Source organism: Octopus bimaculoides, chromosome 5, assembly GCF_001194135.2.
Source record: "Octopus bimaculoides isolate UCB-OBI-ISO-001 chromosome 5, ASM119413v2, whole genome shotgun sequence".
Taxonomy (NCBI): domain Eukaryota; kingdom Metazoa; phylum Mollusca; class Cephalopoda; order Octopoda; family Octopodidae; genus Octopus; species Octopus bimaculoides.
In genome coordinates, this window is record NC_068985.1 from 112132476 (window position 1) to 112150223 (window position 17748).

Sequence of the window (17748 nt, forward strand, 5' to 3'; positions counted from 1 at the left end):
ATATATATATATATATATATATATATATATATATAAACATACATCTTTCTCCTTCTCTCCGCATTATAAATATATAGAGAAAGAGAAATAGATAGATAAATATCGATGTTTATGAATTTATACATTTAGCGGATTAATATGTTAAATTCCCATCAAGAGCAAAAGCGGAAGTTGCTTGAATTACTTGCCCTTTACTACCCAGAATCCCGTAGTCTTTCTTTTTCCGCTGATATCCACCATGGTGAGTTTGTGCTGATTCTTGCGATGAAACCTTTTACTTATAATCTAACGAATCCGTTGTTAATTTTACCAAAATGGTTTTGCTTACGCTTATTAATCACTCTTATTTGATATATCTACTGACAGGGTATCGATATTTGCCATCGATTTGAGAGGAAAGTGAAGAGAAAAGCCCCCAAAAGCAATGATATCTATCTCAGGTTACTCGTCAAGGTAAGACCACCACATGCGCCTCATTTCTTGTTATATTATGTTAAATATCTTCTTTTTCAACATTATATTATATAAATGATTAACGTATGGAAAAAAAATCCATCCAAATATGTGCATAACTTGTATAAAATTGTATTTCTTCCCACGCACGTGAAGGAAAGGAAAAATGTGAAGTGAAAGCCGCTTATTGTTATCACCTGCGGTTTCCCCCCCCCCATCAGTTATCGTAATTAGTGGATATTGTAACATTCCTTGCTTAATGTTAGCTCGTTTATTGTTATGGAAGGTTTTGTTCAAATGATCACAAAAAGCGGATTCTGGGTGGAATGAAATGAGATTGAAGAATTTGATTTGCTTATACTTCGATAATGGTAAACGTTGGATATTTTACGGCCACTATCGCTTGGTAAGTTCGTAGTGAGACAGGCTTAATTGCAATATTTACTTAAAACTCCCACCGTGGGGACACATGACAAATATACGACACCACGTGTTTAAGGTTTTAAGGCATCACCGTTGTGGCGAAGGTAAAGAATACGCACACCCGGTGTTTAGGGTTACGCCGGAAACTGGGTGGTGTGCGTATTCTGTACCACCGCCGCAGTTATATATATGAAAGCAACTCTATTTGGACATAAAAATAGGGGTTGGTTGTTAAACGGTGACTTGTCATCCCCTGAGCTGTCCTTCTTTCAATATATTAATGATGATGATGATTCTGACTTGTCTTCTGGTAGTCAATATCCTTCAGCTGATGGAATCTGCGCCTGAAATAAAAAAGCTTTACGGTAAATTCTACAGGGACCGGGGTTCTGCGTCGTGTACAGGCTATTGTTTTTCACAACATTTATTCACTGCTATATATAGTAATTGAGCCACGTGGGTGCTAGTTGTTAAACCTGAAGTATAAGTATTCCAACCATGGCCATCACGTTTGTAAATAACTTTTTCGTTGATATGTGTAACGAATGCTTGGAATTAGTTTACTTATGTGAAATGAAACACCTTAATGCTAATCTTAAGATGATCCACCTTAATTTAATCCTTTTGATACTAACCTGCCTATGGTACAAACTTATTTTTAAATTATCTAAATTTGAGACAAGAATGTTAATTTATGTTCCAGACACCAGATTAATGAGTTATTTTACTAAATTCTCAACTTGAATATGGTCCAAGTGTTAAAATGTTAAGATACAGTGGAAAGAATAGTATAAGGTGCATGTTTATTGGAGATGATGGGGTAGAGATTTGTCATGGTTCAAGGTAGAAGTCACTTAATGACTTATAGTAGACAAAATTCTGCACATGTAGGATGTAGAATGGTCGTCTCCTATGAGATGGGAATAATTCTTGATTCTTTTGCAGCTGCTGTGGATACTTTGCTACAATCATAATGTGGTTCTTTGAGGGTAGTTCCATACTTTATATTTTATATATATATATTTCAGTTGGTAATTTAAATGCAAGATTAGGGTGAACATTAAATAGTCCTTTAAACAGATAAGTACATTTAAGGGGACAGGTTTATATATTCACATACATACATGCACTCCTGGAAATTGTAAGAAAAAACACTGCATGATTTTTTTTGTGTGTTCATAGCTCACAAATTGGTAGAAACATTATTTTTGACTGGAAAATCATACAGCTGCCTGCAATGTGTTTGGGTTCAAAGGGTTAAAACCCATAGAAAATGTATGATGCATTGAGCTCTGTTGGCCTTAGTGCCAACACCACCTAACAAAGTGTCTTGTGTTTTTTTTATTTTTTTTTTATTTATTAGACATAAATTTGAAAACTGATTAATTTACTGCTGCATTCTAATATTCAGATATAGAAAGGTAAGCTTCAAGGATCGAGGTGTAGGAAGTTTGTGTGCTTCAAATAGTCTTTAGAAAATATAAAAAACAACTTTCAGGAACAATAGGGATTTATTGGTGCAGAAGGTTGTGAATTTTCCATGTATCGAAGAAAAGAGGTTATTTTTACAGTTCACGGTTAGCAACTGGGGATGCTGTATATGTGAATAAACATCCAAAGTTAGGGAATGGGGTAAATAAAATCCAGGCTACATGTTTCATAGCTAGTGGAACCTTGGAAGTAATAACTATCCAAGCAAATAGTAGATCGCAAGCTACACTTTGCACCAAGAATATGTTGATTACTCAGTTTACCCTGTCATTAGGAGATCTCGTTTATTGGATATGTTGGGTGGGTTCAGAGGGTAAAAACCCACGGAAAATGCACGATGTTTCTTTTAATTCAGATGGCAAAATGTCTCAGTATCTGGGGAAGCATTATACTCCTATTGAGTCCACATGGGATCTTCTATAAAGCTGCTTGATTTTAGATATGTACTATCTATTTAATCTTGCATCTGTTCGACCCTTTTGCCACTATCTTTTAAACTACAGTCTTAATTTTAACGTTATTTGGCTATTTCAAACAATGTTGATGACAGTTTTAATATTACTTTATTTCAAAGCAGGTTGTTATCAAAAGAGCTTATTTGTTAAGGGTAGTAGTATCTTATAAGGTTGGTTAATTATAAGACAACAGAATATAGTGTCTAAAGTGGTTGACTCTCTGGAAAGATTTTTTTGAGACCCAGAGCTACTGGTACAAGTACATCATCTGTGTGTTAGCATCTTTTAATTTGGAAATGTAGATTAAGTGGTTCTATAGTGTAAATTAGAGTAGGAGTGTCTCAATGAGGAGGAAAGAATTCTGATTATCTTTTGTGATGACTATTCAGGATCACCCAGCTGATGGAGACGCAACTACTATGGTTGGTTGTTAAATGCGATATAAGACTTACAGAGCATCTGCAATTCTAGTGCCCATTAAAAGACTGGGTTGGCCATAGCCTTATCTTCAACCCATTAGCATTAAAATAGGCCCTATCCAGCCAAAATATTGTACTTGTTTTGTTCAAAATGGCTGAGTTTGGCCTCTTACACCTACTCTACAATGTCATTTTAAAAGTATGCAATCATGTCATCAAAATCTCACAAATCCACGTGGACTCGCCGTCTGTAGGTGGATCTTGTCCATAAGTACACCGAAAATTGTTGCACTAAAACTGACTTAAACTCAGCGTGCCACAATACACACTGCGCTTTCTGCTGTACAGTCACCACAATTTCTGTAGAGTGACTGGCCAGACGCTCACTAGTAAAATAGTGATTTGAAAGACAATGCAGTGGCAAATATCAAAACTCTTACAGCTGTTATACAGTCTCGCATTGATTTCATACAGATTACTTGCTTATAGCTAGTGCAGTTGACAACTAAAATCACAGAAACCTTTTTTGGTGGACCTGTATTAGCTGCAACAAGTTGGATATATAAAGTAAACTCGGTGGTTATCATTACAATTGAACTATACATCATCTTGCATCCGTTTAAACCTTTTATCATCATGACATCATTATTCGGTTATCAAAGGATCTTATTCATTGATAATATTTAATAACAATTAGGGTACTATTTGAAAAGGTTGGTTAACTTGCAGACTACACAATATCCTGTCTGAGCTGGTGAGCTGGCAGAAATGTTAGCACACCGGTTGAAATGCTTAGGGGTATTCCGCCGAAGTTGACTTCGCCTTTCATCCTTTCGGGGTCGAAGAATTAAGTACTAGTGGTGTACTGGCGTCGATCAAATTGACCGCCCCCCCCCTCCTCCTCCAAAATTTCTGCCCTTGTGCCTAGGGTAGGACATATTATAGTGTCTAAAGTGGTAGACTCAGGAAAGTTTTTTTTTTTTTTTTTAGACCCAGTGCTGCTGGCACAAGTACATTTCCTGTGTGTTAGCTTTCAATTTGGAAATGTAGATTGACCCTTTCATTACTGTATTTATTTTGAGATGCTCTGTGTTTCTTTCAAAGAATTTAGTAAAAACAACTTAATTATTCAGCTAGTGTTAGGAACATAAATTGTGACTAAGGTTTGGTGGAAGATTTTAATTCAAAACTTTTGAAAACAAGACATTTATACTAGAGTCGGTTTCAGCCAGGTTGATAACGAAAGGGTTAAATGGTTCTAGAGTTTAAATTAGAATAGTAGTGTCTCAATGAGGAGGAAAGAATTCTGATCATTTTTTGTGATGACCTTTCAGGATCACCCAGCTGATGGAGACACAACTACTAATATCGGTGGTTGTTAAATGTGATTTTATAGACTTTCAGAGTATCTGCATTTCTAGTGCCCAATTCTACTACCTACCACTCATGAGTATTTCTCGCGTGTCTTTGCAATGCCGATTCCAGAAAAGTAGGAAGATATCTGCTATATATGGTTAAAAAACTAGACTTAAACTGAATATCTCTAACCCATTAGCATTCAAGCAGGCCATATCCAGCCAAAATAGTGTACTTTTGTTCAAATTGGCGGAGTCTGGCCTCACACACCCACTCTACAATGTCATTCTAAAAGTATGGAGAAATGTAGGGTTAATGAGTGCAAGTGCTCCGGTTGATACTGTTGTCATGTCACTTGACAGGTTTCTTTTGTTCTACTAAATAATGTGGATACAAATGTTTGTGACATTTTCCACCTTTTCTTCATTTTATACTCATATCCTTGCTGACTGGAGCTGGTTAGGTTGAAAAGATCCAACTAGTACCAGCCACTTAACAATGAGTGCTAGGTAGTAGTCCATTCCACTTTTTTTTTTTTTTTAATCATAAATTTGAAGGAAAATTAACTTTCTGTCGCATTCTGAAATATATTACCTGCAACAGGCTGGGTGTATAAAGTAAACTTAGTGGTTATCTTTACGATTGGAACTATGCATCATCTTGTATCCGTTTTAAACCTTTTATCATAATAACATTATTCAGTTGTTTCAAACTTCAATTAATATGTAATTTTGATCGCGGTTTTAATTTACACTACTTCAAAACAGGTTTTTATCATAGATCCAGAGGTGATATCTGGTAGGTTGTTATCAAGAGTTAATTAATTTGATGCCGGTATTAACTGTTGGGTACTGTCTGAAGTGGTTGGTTAACAGGCAGACAACAGAATGTGGTGTTTTATATGCTAGACTCTTTGGAGATAGTTTATTTTTTGAGACCCAGAGCTTCTAGCAGAAGTACACATCCTGGCCTTTGTTAGCAACTATGGGTTTCCAAATAAACTCGGAAATGCTGTAGATTAAATTGCTCTGGAGTGTTAATTAGTGTATGAGTGCCCCAAATGAGGAAGAAAGATTCTGACTATTTTTTGTGATGACTTTTCAGGATCATCCAACTGATGGAGGCACTTTTCCTATTGCTAAATGTGATTTTATAGACTTTCAGGCAAACCTAACTGGTTTTTGAAGGATTTTGTGTAGCTAACATGTAGAGTTCTTGTGAAGTAACTCCATATGGAATCACTAGGAGTTCCTTGTACCAAATACACTGGTGCTGTTAATTTATTTGTAAGACAGAAGACAAGATTTTGGTTCCCAAGTGATTATTGTATCATAGCTAACGTATTTGCTTCTCCTTTTATTCTTAATTTGATTATTGTACTATGGTCATTCTGAGACGAGATTGTGAAAGATTTGGTCAAACAATCCACCCCAGTACTTAATTTTTTACTTTTAAATTTGGTAAGGTGAGGACAGGTACAGAAGCTGAACTGAAGATAGCAAATTCAGCATTTTTACTAACCTCACCTCTTCTGAGGATTGACTGTAAGAACTAGCACACTACTATGCCAGTACCTGTAATTCGAATGTCCTATTCAGCCTCCAGCATTTATATTGACCATATCCGGCAAGAATATTCTCTCTTATGTCTAATTGACCTGATCCAGGATCTCGCACCTACCTTACAATGTTATTCTACATTAAACAATCACATCTTTGAAATCTATGAGATAATGCATGGTTAATTCAAAACAATGTAAATCGAAAAGCATTTTGTTTGATAGAATAATCTGAACACTGAAGGGTTATTTTTCTTCTTAGTGATGTTCCCAGGTGTGTGTTGGGAAGACTTTCTTCAGAGGACCCTATGTCTCGGTCATCGCAATACTTTTTCATTGCTGCTTTAAGCATTTGGCAGCAAACCCATACTGTACATGCTGGGTTCATTTGTTTAACCCTTTGGCATCACTCACCTATCTTATAATGTAATTTTTAGACTATAAAAAAAGTGACATCACAATCCCAAGGCTGAGATAGTACATGATTAATTGAAAGTAGTGTGAATAAACAAGCATTACACTTGACCAAGTAGGTTACAGGAGCTTTTAAGCAACTGCCTTGTTTACATTGTCTATCAATGATTCCATATCTGAATGTCCTATCTGTATTTGCTCAATGCATCAACTTTATTTACAGCTTTACCGCTTTTTGGCCCGAAGGACCAGCTCCAAGTTCAACAAGATTATCCTGAAGCGTCTCTGCATGAGCAGAAGCAACAGACCACCGGTTCCCCTATCGCGTATTGTAAGTATATTTTTCCTCGGTGTCTTATATTGTTGTGGTTGAAATAATGTTATATGCTTCATGTCTTGGGAGTTTTATATTGGAGCTTGTTTAAACTGGCCATATCTGATTCTGTCTTTGTCCGAACCAGTAGGTCCAGCCTCTCACACTCACCCTAAATCTGAAAGCTCAGAGATAGTACATGGCTACTTTAAAGCAATGTGAATGAGTAAGAATTGCATTTGACAGAGTAATCCAAATGCTAAAGGGTTACGTTCCTTAAAAACTTGACTGTTAATATGGTGAAGGCACATGGCTCAGTGGTTAGTGTCTGGCTCAGTGGTTAGTGTCTGGCTCACAATCCTGAGGTAATGAGTTCAATACCTGGACCAGGTTGTATCCTGTGTTCTTGAGCAACACACTTTATTTTACATTGTTCCAGTTCACTCAGCTGTGGAAGTGAATTGCAACATCACTGGTGCCAAGCTGTATCAGTGTTTGCCTTTCCCTGTGTGGTAAGAAGCTTGCTTCCCAACCATGTGGTTCCAGGTTCAGTCCCACTGCATGGCACTTTGAGCAAATGTCTCAAGATACTTATACCAGAGCCTTGTGAGTGGATTTGGTAGGCAGAAACTGAAAGAGGCATAAAATAAGTTTTTGGAGATTTCTTTGACCAAAACTCTTTAAGGGTGTGCTGCAGTCAAATGACAGAAACGTAAAATATAATAAGCATTGCATGATAGAATAATCTGGATGCTAAAGGGTTAATTTGAATCCTACTCAAGTTTGTTAGTATTAATTTATTGTCTCTGAAGTTGCTTCATTTAATTGCATTTTCTTTGCGCAGGTACGACACATGAAGGGACAAGACGAGGATAAGATAGCTGTGGTTGTTTCTACAGTCACTGATGACATTCGTCTGCACTCAGTGCCCAAGTTGAAGGTAAATTTTCTCTTTGGTATTCAGTGTTTGGCTGGTTATTACCCAACCCATCTATTGTAATGTTGTACTATTTCTCCTTTCTTTTATGGATGAGGTCTCTTGTTTTCTTTGTTTCCTAACTTCAGCGTATTTACCGTAAATGTCAGTTGCTTGTATGATTGGTATTATTTCATTTGCAGCTAAACCTTGTTTCTGTTGATCAACGAAATGAAAGTACTAAAAATGCCCTGTTTCAATCTAAAATACTGCTTAATTTTATTTGTGGGTTGTTGCTTAGATTTCATTAGTTGTGACCCTTTGTATTCTTTAGTGTAGATATTGAGCAACCAACACTAACCTGGATTCCTGGATATATATTTGGTGTTAGACCTGTTGCTCTTCCATTATTACAAGCTTAACAAAGCTATTGTTATGTGTGTGTGTGGCTTCATGATTAGGGTATTCAGTTCATAATCACATGGTCATGTGTTGAATTCCCATTCTCTGAGTGCAAGTTTTAATGCGAGGATCTTAAAAATTAGTACTACTGCTTATAGTGACCACTATGATGATAATCACTTCCGTGGTTCTGATTGTTTAGTGATTTGCATCTAGCCAATCCACTGAGTGGTCGGTTAATGTTTAACTGTTCATATACTGATGTGTCTAAGACTTATTACAAGCATCCTCTTTGAGAGTGATCTAAATTAAAAGTTCCCATGTTGATTTATGTTCCAAACACCAGTTGGTTTATTCAGTTTTCAATAAACATAGTAGTCTTGAATACAACAAATCTGTTTGGGTTTGTTTGGTGTTCTAACCGGAAAAAATTAATTCCCCTTTATTTGTTCAAGCCGGCCGTATCCGAAAGCTCTATGAAATTCCTAAAAAAAAAATAAACAAATCACGTTAATGCAAGATGAAGCCTTTCCCGCCTTTATTCAAGTATAAATATTGTGAAATTGTTTAGACCACATGGTTTTTTCAACGTTTGAAGAGAAGTGTTTATCTTGGTTGTGAAAGAAATGGCGTCAGCAAGTAGCGATTCCAACTTTGAAGGATTTACGATTGATAATATTGAAAATATAAACGAAAACAAAAGTATTCTGTCTTCGGATGAATCTGATATCGATATCTGATTATTCGTCGGACAAGGAAGATTTTAATAACGGAAATGATGAAAATGATATCGTAAACATGACAACATGGTCAAAAATCACAACACCAAACACTATTTATGATTTTACAGATAACACTGGTGCACAACATAATTTACCTCCTGATGCTTTACACAGGTAAAGTTTTTTCTGAAAATGTTGAGGAGGAAACAAACAAATATGCGCAACATTTAATTTCTGTTCGTGGAAGATACGATCCACTATGGCAGCCAACTAATACTGCGGAAATGAAAGCGTTTTATACAATTAATATTATGTTTGGTGCTAAACAGCTTCATGAACTTTTGGAGTCCCGATGTAAGGTATGGCGATCCATATATTTCGAGTATAATGTCCAAGACAAGGTATTCGAAAATATCTCAGTATTTGCATTTGACTGATTCTGCTAATGCCCCCGACAAAAGCGACCCAAACTACGATCCCCTGTACATTATACATCCTGTAATCGATTTACTTGTAAATAATTATAGAACTGTGTATCTACCTGGGAAAAATCTGTGTTGATGAGGCCATGATAGACTATAAGGGCAGAGTACATTTTCGGCAGTACATGCCTGCCAAACCTACTAAATGGAGGATCAGGGTATGAGAAGTTTGTGAATTGGAGACTTTGATGTTTACACAGGTAATAAATATAATGGGAAAAGACTGCATGGATTGGGGCATGATGTTGTATGGTCTCTTACACAACCATTTCACCATCAGCACCAACACCTCTATTTTGACCGTTTTTTTTCTTCAGTGGCTTTGGCAGAAAATCTTGCTCGTGTAAGTATTTACATGTGCAGTACTGTTATGGGAAACCATACAGGTTTATCTCCCATGAAATAAAGTTTTTAAAAAAAGGAGACATTTTACAAATGTAAAAAGAAAATTTATTGGTTACTGCTTTTAAAGATAAGACAGATTTTATTTCTGTCTTCTAATGAATATATGGGTGGGGTTGATAAATCCAACCAATATCGGGCATATTACTCAGTTGGTCGACCTGGAAAGAAATGGTGGCGGTACATTTTGTGGTTTTTAGTTAATTTTACTTTGGTAAATTCATATTGTATATGTAAAAAGCCACAAAGTACCTCCACCACCAAAAGACTGAAATTTCGGGTTGACATCGCATCTTAGTTATGTGAGGGCTTTTCTTCTAGAAAGCACAGAACTGGGAGAAAAGCAAAATTAACTGAGGTGGTGTCAACAGAGAAAATATTGACTTCCATCAAGTCGAAAAAATAAATGGAAGAAAGAAAAGTTTGTAGACTGTTCGCTGCGAAAGGATATCAGGTTGAGACTTCATATATTTGTTAGTTTTGCAAAGTGCCCTTGTGTAAAAGGTGCTTTGGACAGTTTCATGGCATAAGTGTATAATTTTTTATATTCCTTTTCATTTTATTATATAATATGTGAAGTGAGAACTACATATTAATTTTCAGTATGTTACACACCTGTATTCACCTTTGTCTCATCTGTTAATGAGATTTTTTTTATTAGATGCATTCTGTTACGTAAATGAATTTGTTAAATTGTATAAGAGTGCATAGCCAATGCTATATTGACTAGTAAAAGAGTTTTGTACTTTATTTTCAATGATAACGTTTGAATGAAATATAGAAAAGAGTAAAATCTATCGATTACACCTGTATTTTAATTAATTCAAATTAATGTACCTCATCTTGAAAAATGTAAAATTGTTGGCAGTTGACACCTGGGATAGTTTTGGCAGCAAACCAAACAGGTATATTGTATTAAGAATCTGAATTTTAGTGTTTATTTATAATGTTATTGTTTTTACATCTGTTAATTAAATTTACCTGCCCATAAAAGTCAAATTTAGTCAGAAAGATCAGCTAAAATTACGTAATAAGTACCCATTTACAAAGTTTCAAAGCTGTGTGTAGAAAATTAACAAAGTTACAAGCAAATACTATGGACACTCCACTTGAACCTGAATAAATCAAAATTAATGTGAACAGATAAGCATTACATTTGACAGATTAATCTGAACACTAAAGGGTTAAACTAGCCAGATCCAGCCTCTCACACCTGTCCTACAATGTCTTAAAAATAAGCAGTCACCATTATGAAAGTCTCAAAGCTACAAGATAATCTCTGATTAATTCAAAACAATGCAAATAAATAGGGATAACAGGACAGAATAATCTGAATGCTAAAGGGTTGATATCCACTTTTTCATGCTTGTAAGGGTTGGGTGGCACATGCACACCCTCTTTGCTCAGTTTCTGTCTACCAAGCTCACTCAGGAGGCTTTGCTTCGCTCTGGGCCATAGTCAAGATGGTGCATCAGTGGACTGAACCCAAGACCACACGGTTGGTAGACAAACTACTTCAACCCCACTGCCATGCTTGCTTCACTTTAAAACCTTGTTCTGATACATATATAAAGGGGTCATGGGTAAAAACCGCCTTCAATAATGAATGACCATGGGATTGCACTTCGAATGTTATTTTCCGAGGCAAATGTCTGGGCATGGTTGTTTATGGAAGACCAGCCTTTTCTCTCCGTGACAGTGGTGTTATCCAAGGGAGAAGCAAAGTTCGGTAAAGCTTGGCACCAGTGATGTTGCAACTCGTTTCTGCAGCTGAGTGAACTGGAGCAATGTGAAATAAAAGGACTTGCTCAAGAACATAATGCACAGTCCAGTCTGGGAATTGAACTCACTATCTCCTGATTGTGAGCCCAGTGCTCTGTCCACCGAGCCATGCATATATATACATGTGTGTGTACATATATATATATATTTATATATATATATATATATATATATATACACACACACACACACACACACACACACACACACATCAGATATAAACTGACCACTATGATGAAAACCTCTTCCACGACTGATTGTTTGTGATCGTATCTAGCCAATCCACTGAGTGGTCACGTTTATATGCATAAGAGTTATTTTTTATTTCTAGGAAGATTGTACATCTTTATTTTGATATAGTGCAGAGATGGTCATTATATTTGTTCAGTTTTGCTATTAGTCATTAAATTATATTTGAGATTTCCCCTGCCTCTTTTGTTAGATTTTGCATCTTCTTTTTTTCATGCTGGCATGGATTATATGAATTTTGTTGGGGCGGATTTTTGACTGCCAAAAGAATTGGTGAGACTTAGCTACAGCAGTTACCAACAGTACTAGGTTTGCTGTTTCACAGTAATTTACTCAAAGGAATTTTTAGTCCCTTATTTCTATTGTTTTTGGCGGGTGTTTTGATATTTAGGACATGACGTTCTTCTACAAATGCTACAAACATTACATAGTACAAGGGCCAAATGTTATTTATTCACTTGTGCATTATGTGATCAATCTAAATGGAATCTAGCCACCATCTGTATGACTTTGGTTTACAGTAATGAGTATAATATTAATTCCTTGACCACCTGCAAGATTTAAGCCATTCTCACCTTAGCCCCTTTGCCAGAGTTGTTACTCGTTCCCCTTTATTCACTTCAACTAACTGATCTGACTGACCACTATGATGAAAACTCCTTCCGTGGCTCTGATTGTTTGTGATTGCTTCTAGCCAATCCACTGAGTGGTTAAAAAGTTGAATGAATTTTTTAAGGCAGATTTTTTGATGGCCTGGTGGCTTTATCTAGGAGCACAGGGTTATTTGTACCAGGGCCAAGTAACTGCCAACAGTTTTTATAATTGAATCTTCCGTCCAAATTATAATATGCCATTTTTTGTTTGCTCAAAGGAACGGCTGGCTTGGGGAGCAGTTTTGTCAATGAGGTAATTTAGGTATCTTGATGTACTCAAATTACTGGCAGAGAAGATAGTCAATACTCTTTATGTGCAATGTATGGATATGTCAGAAATTATCTAAGGCATCTTTGATATTTATATACTGCAGATCTAATAGATATATTCAAAAGGAATTTTCAATCCCTTGTTCCAAGTATTTTTCGACAGGATCTTGACAAATTTTTCTTTCTACAAACTACATAATCATGTTGAAAAAGGTACTTCAATTCAACCGGGATATTGTAACAAGAGGGGTCAATTATACTCATTTGTGCATTATATGCTCCTCAATCTAAATGCAATTTATCCGTGTGACTTTGGTTTACAGTAATGAGTATAATATTAATTCCTTGACCATCTGCAAGATTTAAGCCATTCTCACCTTAGCCCCTTTGCCAGAGTTGTTACTCACTCCCCCTTTATTCACTTCAACTAACTGATCTGACTGACCACTATGATGAAAACTCCTTCCGTGGCTCTGATTGCTTGTGATTGTTTCTAGCCAATCCACTGAGTGGTTAAGTTTATGTACACAAGGTATGAAAATATTTTATACCTGTTTAGTTATTGTTAGTCAGTAAAATGTATCTGGGATTTCTATCTCTTTTGTAATGTTTGTTAAGTCTAATGTGTTAATATGAATTTTTTGACAGCCTGATGGCTTTATCCAAGACATAGTATATCTAGGAGCACAGGGTTATTTGTATGAAGTCAAGTAACTGCCAAGGGTTTTTATAATTGAACATTCCATCGGTCTATGTTATGATGTGCTATTTTTTGTTTAATCCCTTGTTCCAATTATTTTTGCACGGGATCTTCACAAACTTTTCTACTTTCTACCAACTTTTCATAACCATGCTGAAAAAGGTACTTTAATTCAACCGGGATATTGTAACAAAGGGGTCAGATATACTCATTTGTGCATTGTATGCTCCTTGATCTAAATGCAATTTATCCGTGTGACTTTGGTTTACAGTAATGAGTATAATATTAATTCCTTGACCACCTGCAAGATTTAAGCCATTCTCACCTTAGCCCCTTTGCCAGAGTTGTTACTCGTTCCCCTTTATTCACTTCAACTAACTGATCTGACTGACCACTATGATGAAAACTTCTTCCGTGGCTCTGATTGTTTGTGATTGCTTCTAGCCAATCCACTGAGTGGTTAAAAAGTTAAATGAATTATATGAATTTTTTTAGGCAGATTTTTTGATGGCCTGGTGGCTTTATCTAGGAGTACACGGTTATTTGTACCAGGGCCAAGTAACTGCCAACAGTTTTTATAATTGAATCTTCCATCAGTCCAAGTTATAATATGCCATTTTTTGTTTGCTCAAAGGAAAGGCTGGCTTGGGGAGCAGTTTTGTCAATGAGGTAATTTAGGTATCTTGATGTACTCAAATTACTGGCAGAGAAGATAGTCAATACTCTTTATGTGCAATGTATGGTCAAGTGTGTTTGCATTGGTCTTAATTTTTAGAGCAAGGAAATTCCTTTAAGTTATTTGTGCATCAGTATGGTGCAGAAATGGTTATTACATTGAGGTAATACAATATATTTAGGGCTTCTCTGGTATTTGAAGCCTGTTTATAAAAAGCAGAAGTCATAAATTTTATAATGTTGTGTATGTTCGTTAAGTTTACCGCTTCAGGTTTCATTTAATTTTGGCAACTGTTATACTTTTTATTACATTGTTTAATAGCTTCAAGATTTTGATGCTGTGATTGTTTATTTTTTTAGAATGACATTATTGGGTCAGTATGAGGCTAAATCCAGTTGGTTTGATAAAACAGGTAGAATATTTGGTCCAGGTGTAGCCAGTTTAAATATTCGGGGTTCAGCTGGGTTAGTGAATGGTTAGCTTGTATGTGATAGCTGCACCAGCTGGACTATCACAACCCTTCAAGCTTTCTGTCAAACACCTTTTGAATTTGTAGGCTTTTTAGGCGACTGGTTTCAAACCTTTTTAGCAGGAGCAACCTCGTGTTTATAAAAATCCTGCAGTTTTTATATATGACTTCTTTTTTAATGGTGGTTTGTGACTTGTGTGGTATTTAGCTGCCACTTTCTCATTTGCAGCTGTTCAAATAAAGTTCTATGGTAATATTATCTTGTACTGAGAGCCTGCTTTGTCTTTCCAGATCTGTGCTCTGAGGATGACAGACCAAGCTCGCGCTAGAGTTCTTAAGAGTGAAGGTGAGATTTTGACCTTTGACCAGTTGGCAATGATAGCACCCAAGGGCAGACATACCTCCCTGCTACAGGGTAAGTATTTTAATATTTAGTTCTGTTCTTGTGGTGACCTAATAATAATAATAATGCAAGCGTTAGAATTGGCTCGTTACTGTTTCGACTTATTTCTTTTTGCAGGATGTCGTAAAGGCCGCAAGGTTTATCGCCATTTCGGTCCGGCACCTGGTGTTCCCCACAGTCACACTAAGTAAGTATCTTCCTGTTTTGTTTTCTTTTTACCCTGCTACCCTCTGGTGTTAGCTACCTCTTTCTGAGGTCTCCACTGAGTAATTAACATAATTTTAACTCTTGGCTGTGGCTCAAGTACAACTTAGGGACAATATGTATTAGATTAGGTAAATCTATTTCTATTATTGGAACTAAAATAAGATGCACCCGTTCCTTTGTTTTAATGCCTACCATTCCATCCTTGCACGGTCTGGCTGGAATTTGAGGCAGCTTTTCTATGGTAGGATGCTCATCCTGATGCTAACTTCCAGTTTCTCAGTAAATAGTTTCTCCATCCTCACTGGACATTTTTCCATGAAAGACTGCAACATCACTTTTATGCCAGTGACACCCAACCCATTTACAACTATGCTACAGTCATATGCATGTGTATATGTGTGGATATATGTACATATGCAACAGGCTTCTCTTTGTTTCTGTCCACTCCTGATGCTTAGGTTTGCTCAGGCTACCAAATGTCAGACTGTTCACCATTTTTAAAAAATTAATTTCTCTTAGCATCAGTTTGCCTCCCAATTTCTTTGTGTGATTATGATCCAAGCACAATATTTTTGTTGTTTTGGATGGCTTTGTAAAGGAAGCTGTGCTATTGGTGATGACATAGAGCTGCGAAGGTTATCTGAATTGATTTGTCTCAATCACCAGTTTCATTCGTTTATACCATTCCATCTGAGATTGTTCCTAGTTCTTTGTTACAAACTTTTTGTTCTAACGTGATCTTAATTTACACCAAATAATTATTTTCAAAGTTTAGGTGCCTACCTACACAGCAGCCATACCTGTATGTTAGGTTGATTTTGATTAAAATATAATAATGGTGATTTAATTATGTTGTTTTTATCCTTGCAGCTTTGTTTTAATCCCTTTCATCAATCTTTTTCTTTCAGGCCATATGTACGTTCTAAAGGCCGAAAATTTGAACGGGCTCGGGGTCGCAGGAAGAGCACAGGTTTCAAGAACTAATTCTGTATTGGTTTGTTTCCAAAGTAAAATAACTCTAAAGTATTCGGTTGCTTTTGTTTTTTATTCCCTTTTGAGGAGGGTCCACCAAAGGACAACAATAAATGCCTTGAGGGAACTTGCACACACTTGTCTTTGTGGTCTCTATAAAATGCTTTTTTTGTTTTTTGTTTCCAGATGGCAAAATGTTAATTATCAGAGCATTGCATAGAATGTTTAATATTTCTTCAGCATCCCTATGCTCTCTCTTGAGTTCAAATTACGTGTGTATGTTAGTGAAGGACATTATTCATTGGTGCTGTCTGTGGCAAATGAGATAGAATCAACTTTGATTCTTAGCTCACTTAAATATCCAGAACACTTTATACTAAGCTGTCTCTAAGGGTAATACAAACATCCTCTTTGAGAGTGATCTGAATTAATAGCTCTATGTTGATTTATGTTCTAAACACCAATTGATTTATACAATTTTCATTAACATAGTAAATTAATTGAAATGAGCTGTATATTTCAATTGAAATATAGCAATGAAGGGCTCAATACGGTTACAGACCTATTACAAAATGTGTTTGGGTTTTGTCTAATATATTCTTGATTTGAAGCTGATTTGGCTGTTGTTTCTATTGAGTTGTCAGGATGTAATTCCAAAATTAGCTAAGAATGGTGCTTAATACTCTCTCAAGACAACCTTACTGCAGCAGCTGAACAATATGGCCTCTGTGAGACTGAAACGTGTAGTGCCTTGATGTTCTGTGGAGTACAAACACATCTTGGTGGTCCTGTCAGTTTCTATGACAGACTTTTGGCAATATGCCATGCTTGAGAAGACTCATCAGGCCAAGGAAGATCAGTCATGGAAGATGCTGGTGTCATGTAAAGGCAACCATTTGTGGAGTGGTTGGTGTTAAGGACATCCAGCCGTCGAAACCATGCCAAATCAGATTGGAGTCAAGTGCAGCCCTGGTCAAGCCAGCAGATGTTAAATGATGATTCAAACTAGCCATATCTGGCCTGAATATTTAACCTGTTTTATGTTGAAACTCTTAACCATTTTTTACCTTTAGTTCTTATTTAACTTAGATGGATCCTCGCAACTAAATGATGTTTAAAAAAAATGTTTTTGTAATTATTTATTAAGTTGTATTTAGAAATTGCTAAAATATTTTGTTTGTGGAAGTAAATCCAATTTATTGTACATAAATTTTAATAACAAACCTCTACATGATCCCTGGTTGAGAACCACTGATTTAGATTGCTATTTCGTATTAACCCTTTCGTTACCAAACCGCCCGTAATCACCTATTCATATTTAAATGAGAATATCTGAGCAAATCTCGTTAGTACATTCGTGAAAACACGTGATTATTTGTGTAAACAGTTCAGCTATAGTTTTGTACAACGATCAACATGTTTTTTTTAATTTTGTGAATTTTGGGAGATTTTTTTCCAAATTTATTCCTGTTGTGTTTTCAAAATTTGTAATCCTGACAAAAAAATGGATACGAATTTTATTCTGTCAAGCAGCGAGTCAGAATTCGAAGGATTTTCCGTT

The 17748-nt window shown here is 36.1% G+C and overlaps 1 protein-coding gene across 1 annotated transcript; it reads left to right on the forward strand.

Annotated features, from left to right (window-relative positions):
* The first annotated feature begins 108 nt into the window (after positions 1-108).
* LOC106876856 (60S ribosomal protein L18) lies at positions 109-16320 on the forward strand. Its single transcript, XM_014925586.2, has 7 exons — positions 109-241; positions 367-453; positions 6793-6900; positions 7727-7822; positions 14897-15020; positions 15126-15195; positions 16124-16320. The coding sequence occupies exons 1-7, from the start codon at positions 239-241 to the stop codon at positions 16197-16199; spliced, it is 564 nt and encodes a 187-aa protein (XP_014781072.1). The 5' UTR covers positions 109-238; the 3' UTR covers positions 16200-16320.
* Positions 16321-17748: the final 1428 nt, after the last annotated feature.

Excerpts from the sequence above, each read along its gene's own strand:
- LOC106876856 (XM_014925586.2), top strand. Across the intron at positions 454-6,792 it reads ATCTCAGGTTACTCGTCAAG|CTTTACCGCTTTTTGGCCCG; the intron begins GTAAGACCACCA and ends CTTTATTTACAG. Across the intron at positions 6,901-7,726 it reads CGGTTCCCCTATCGCGTATT|GTACGACACATGAAGGGACA; the intron begins GTAAGTATATTT and ends TTCTTTGCGCAG.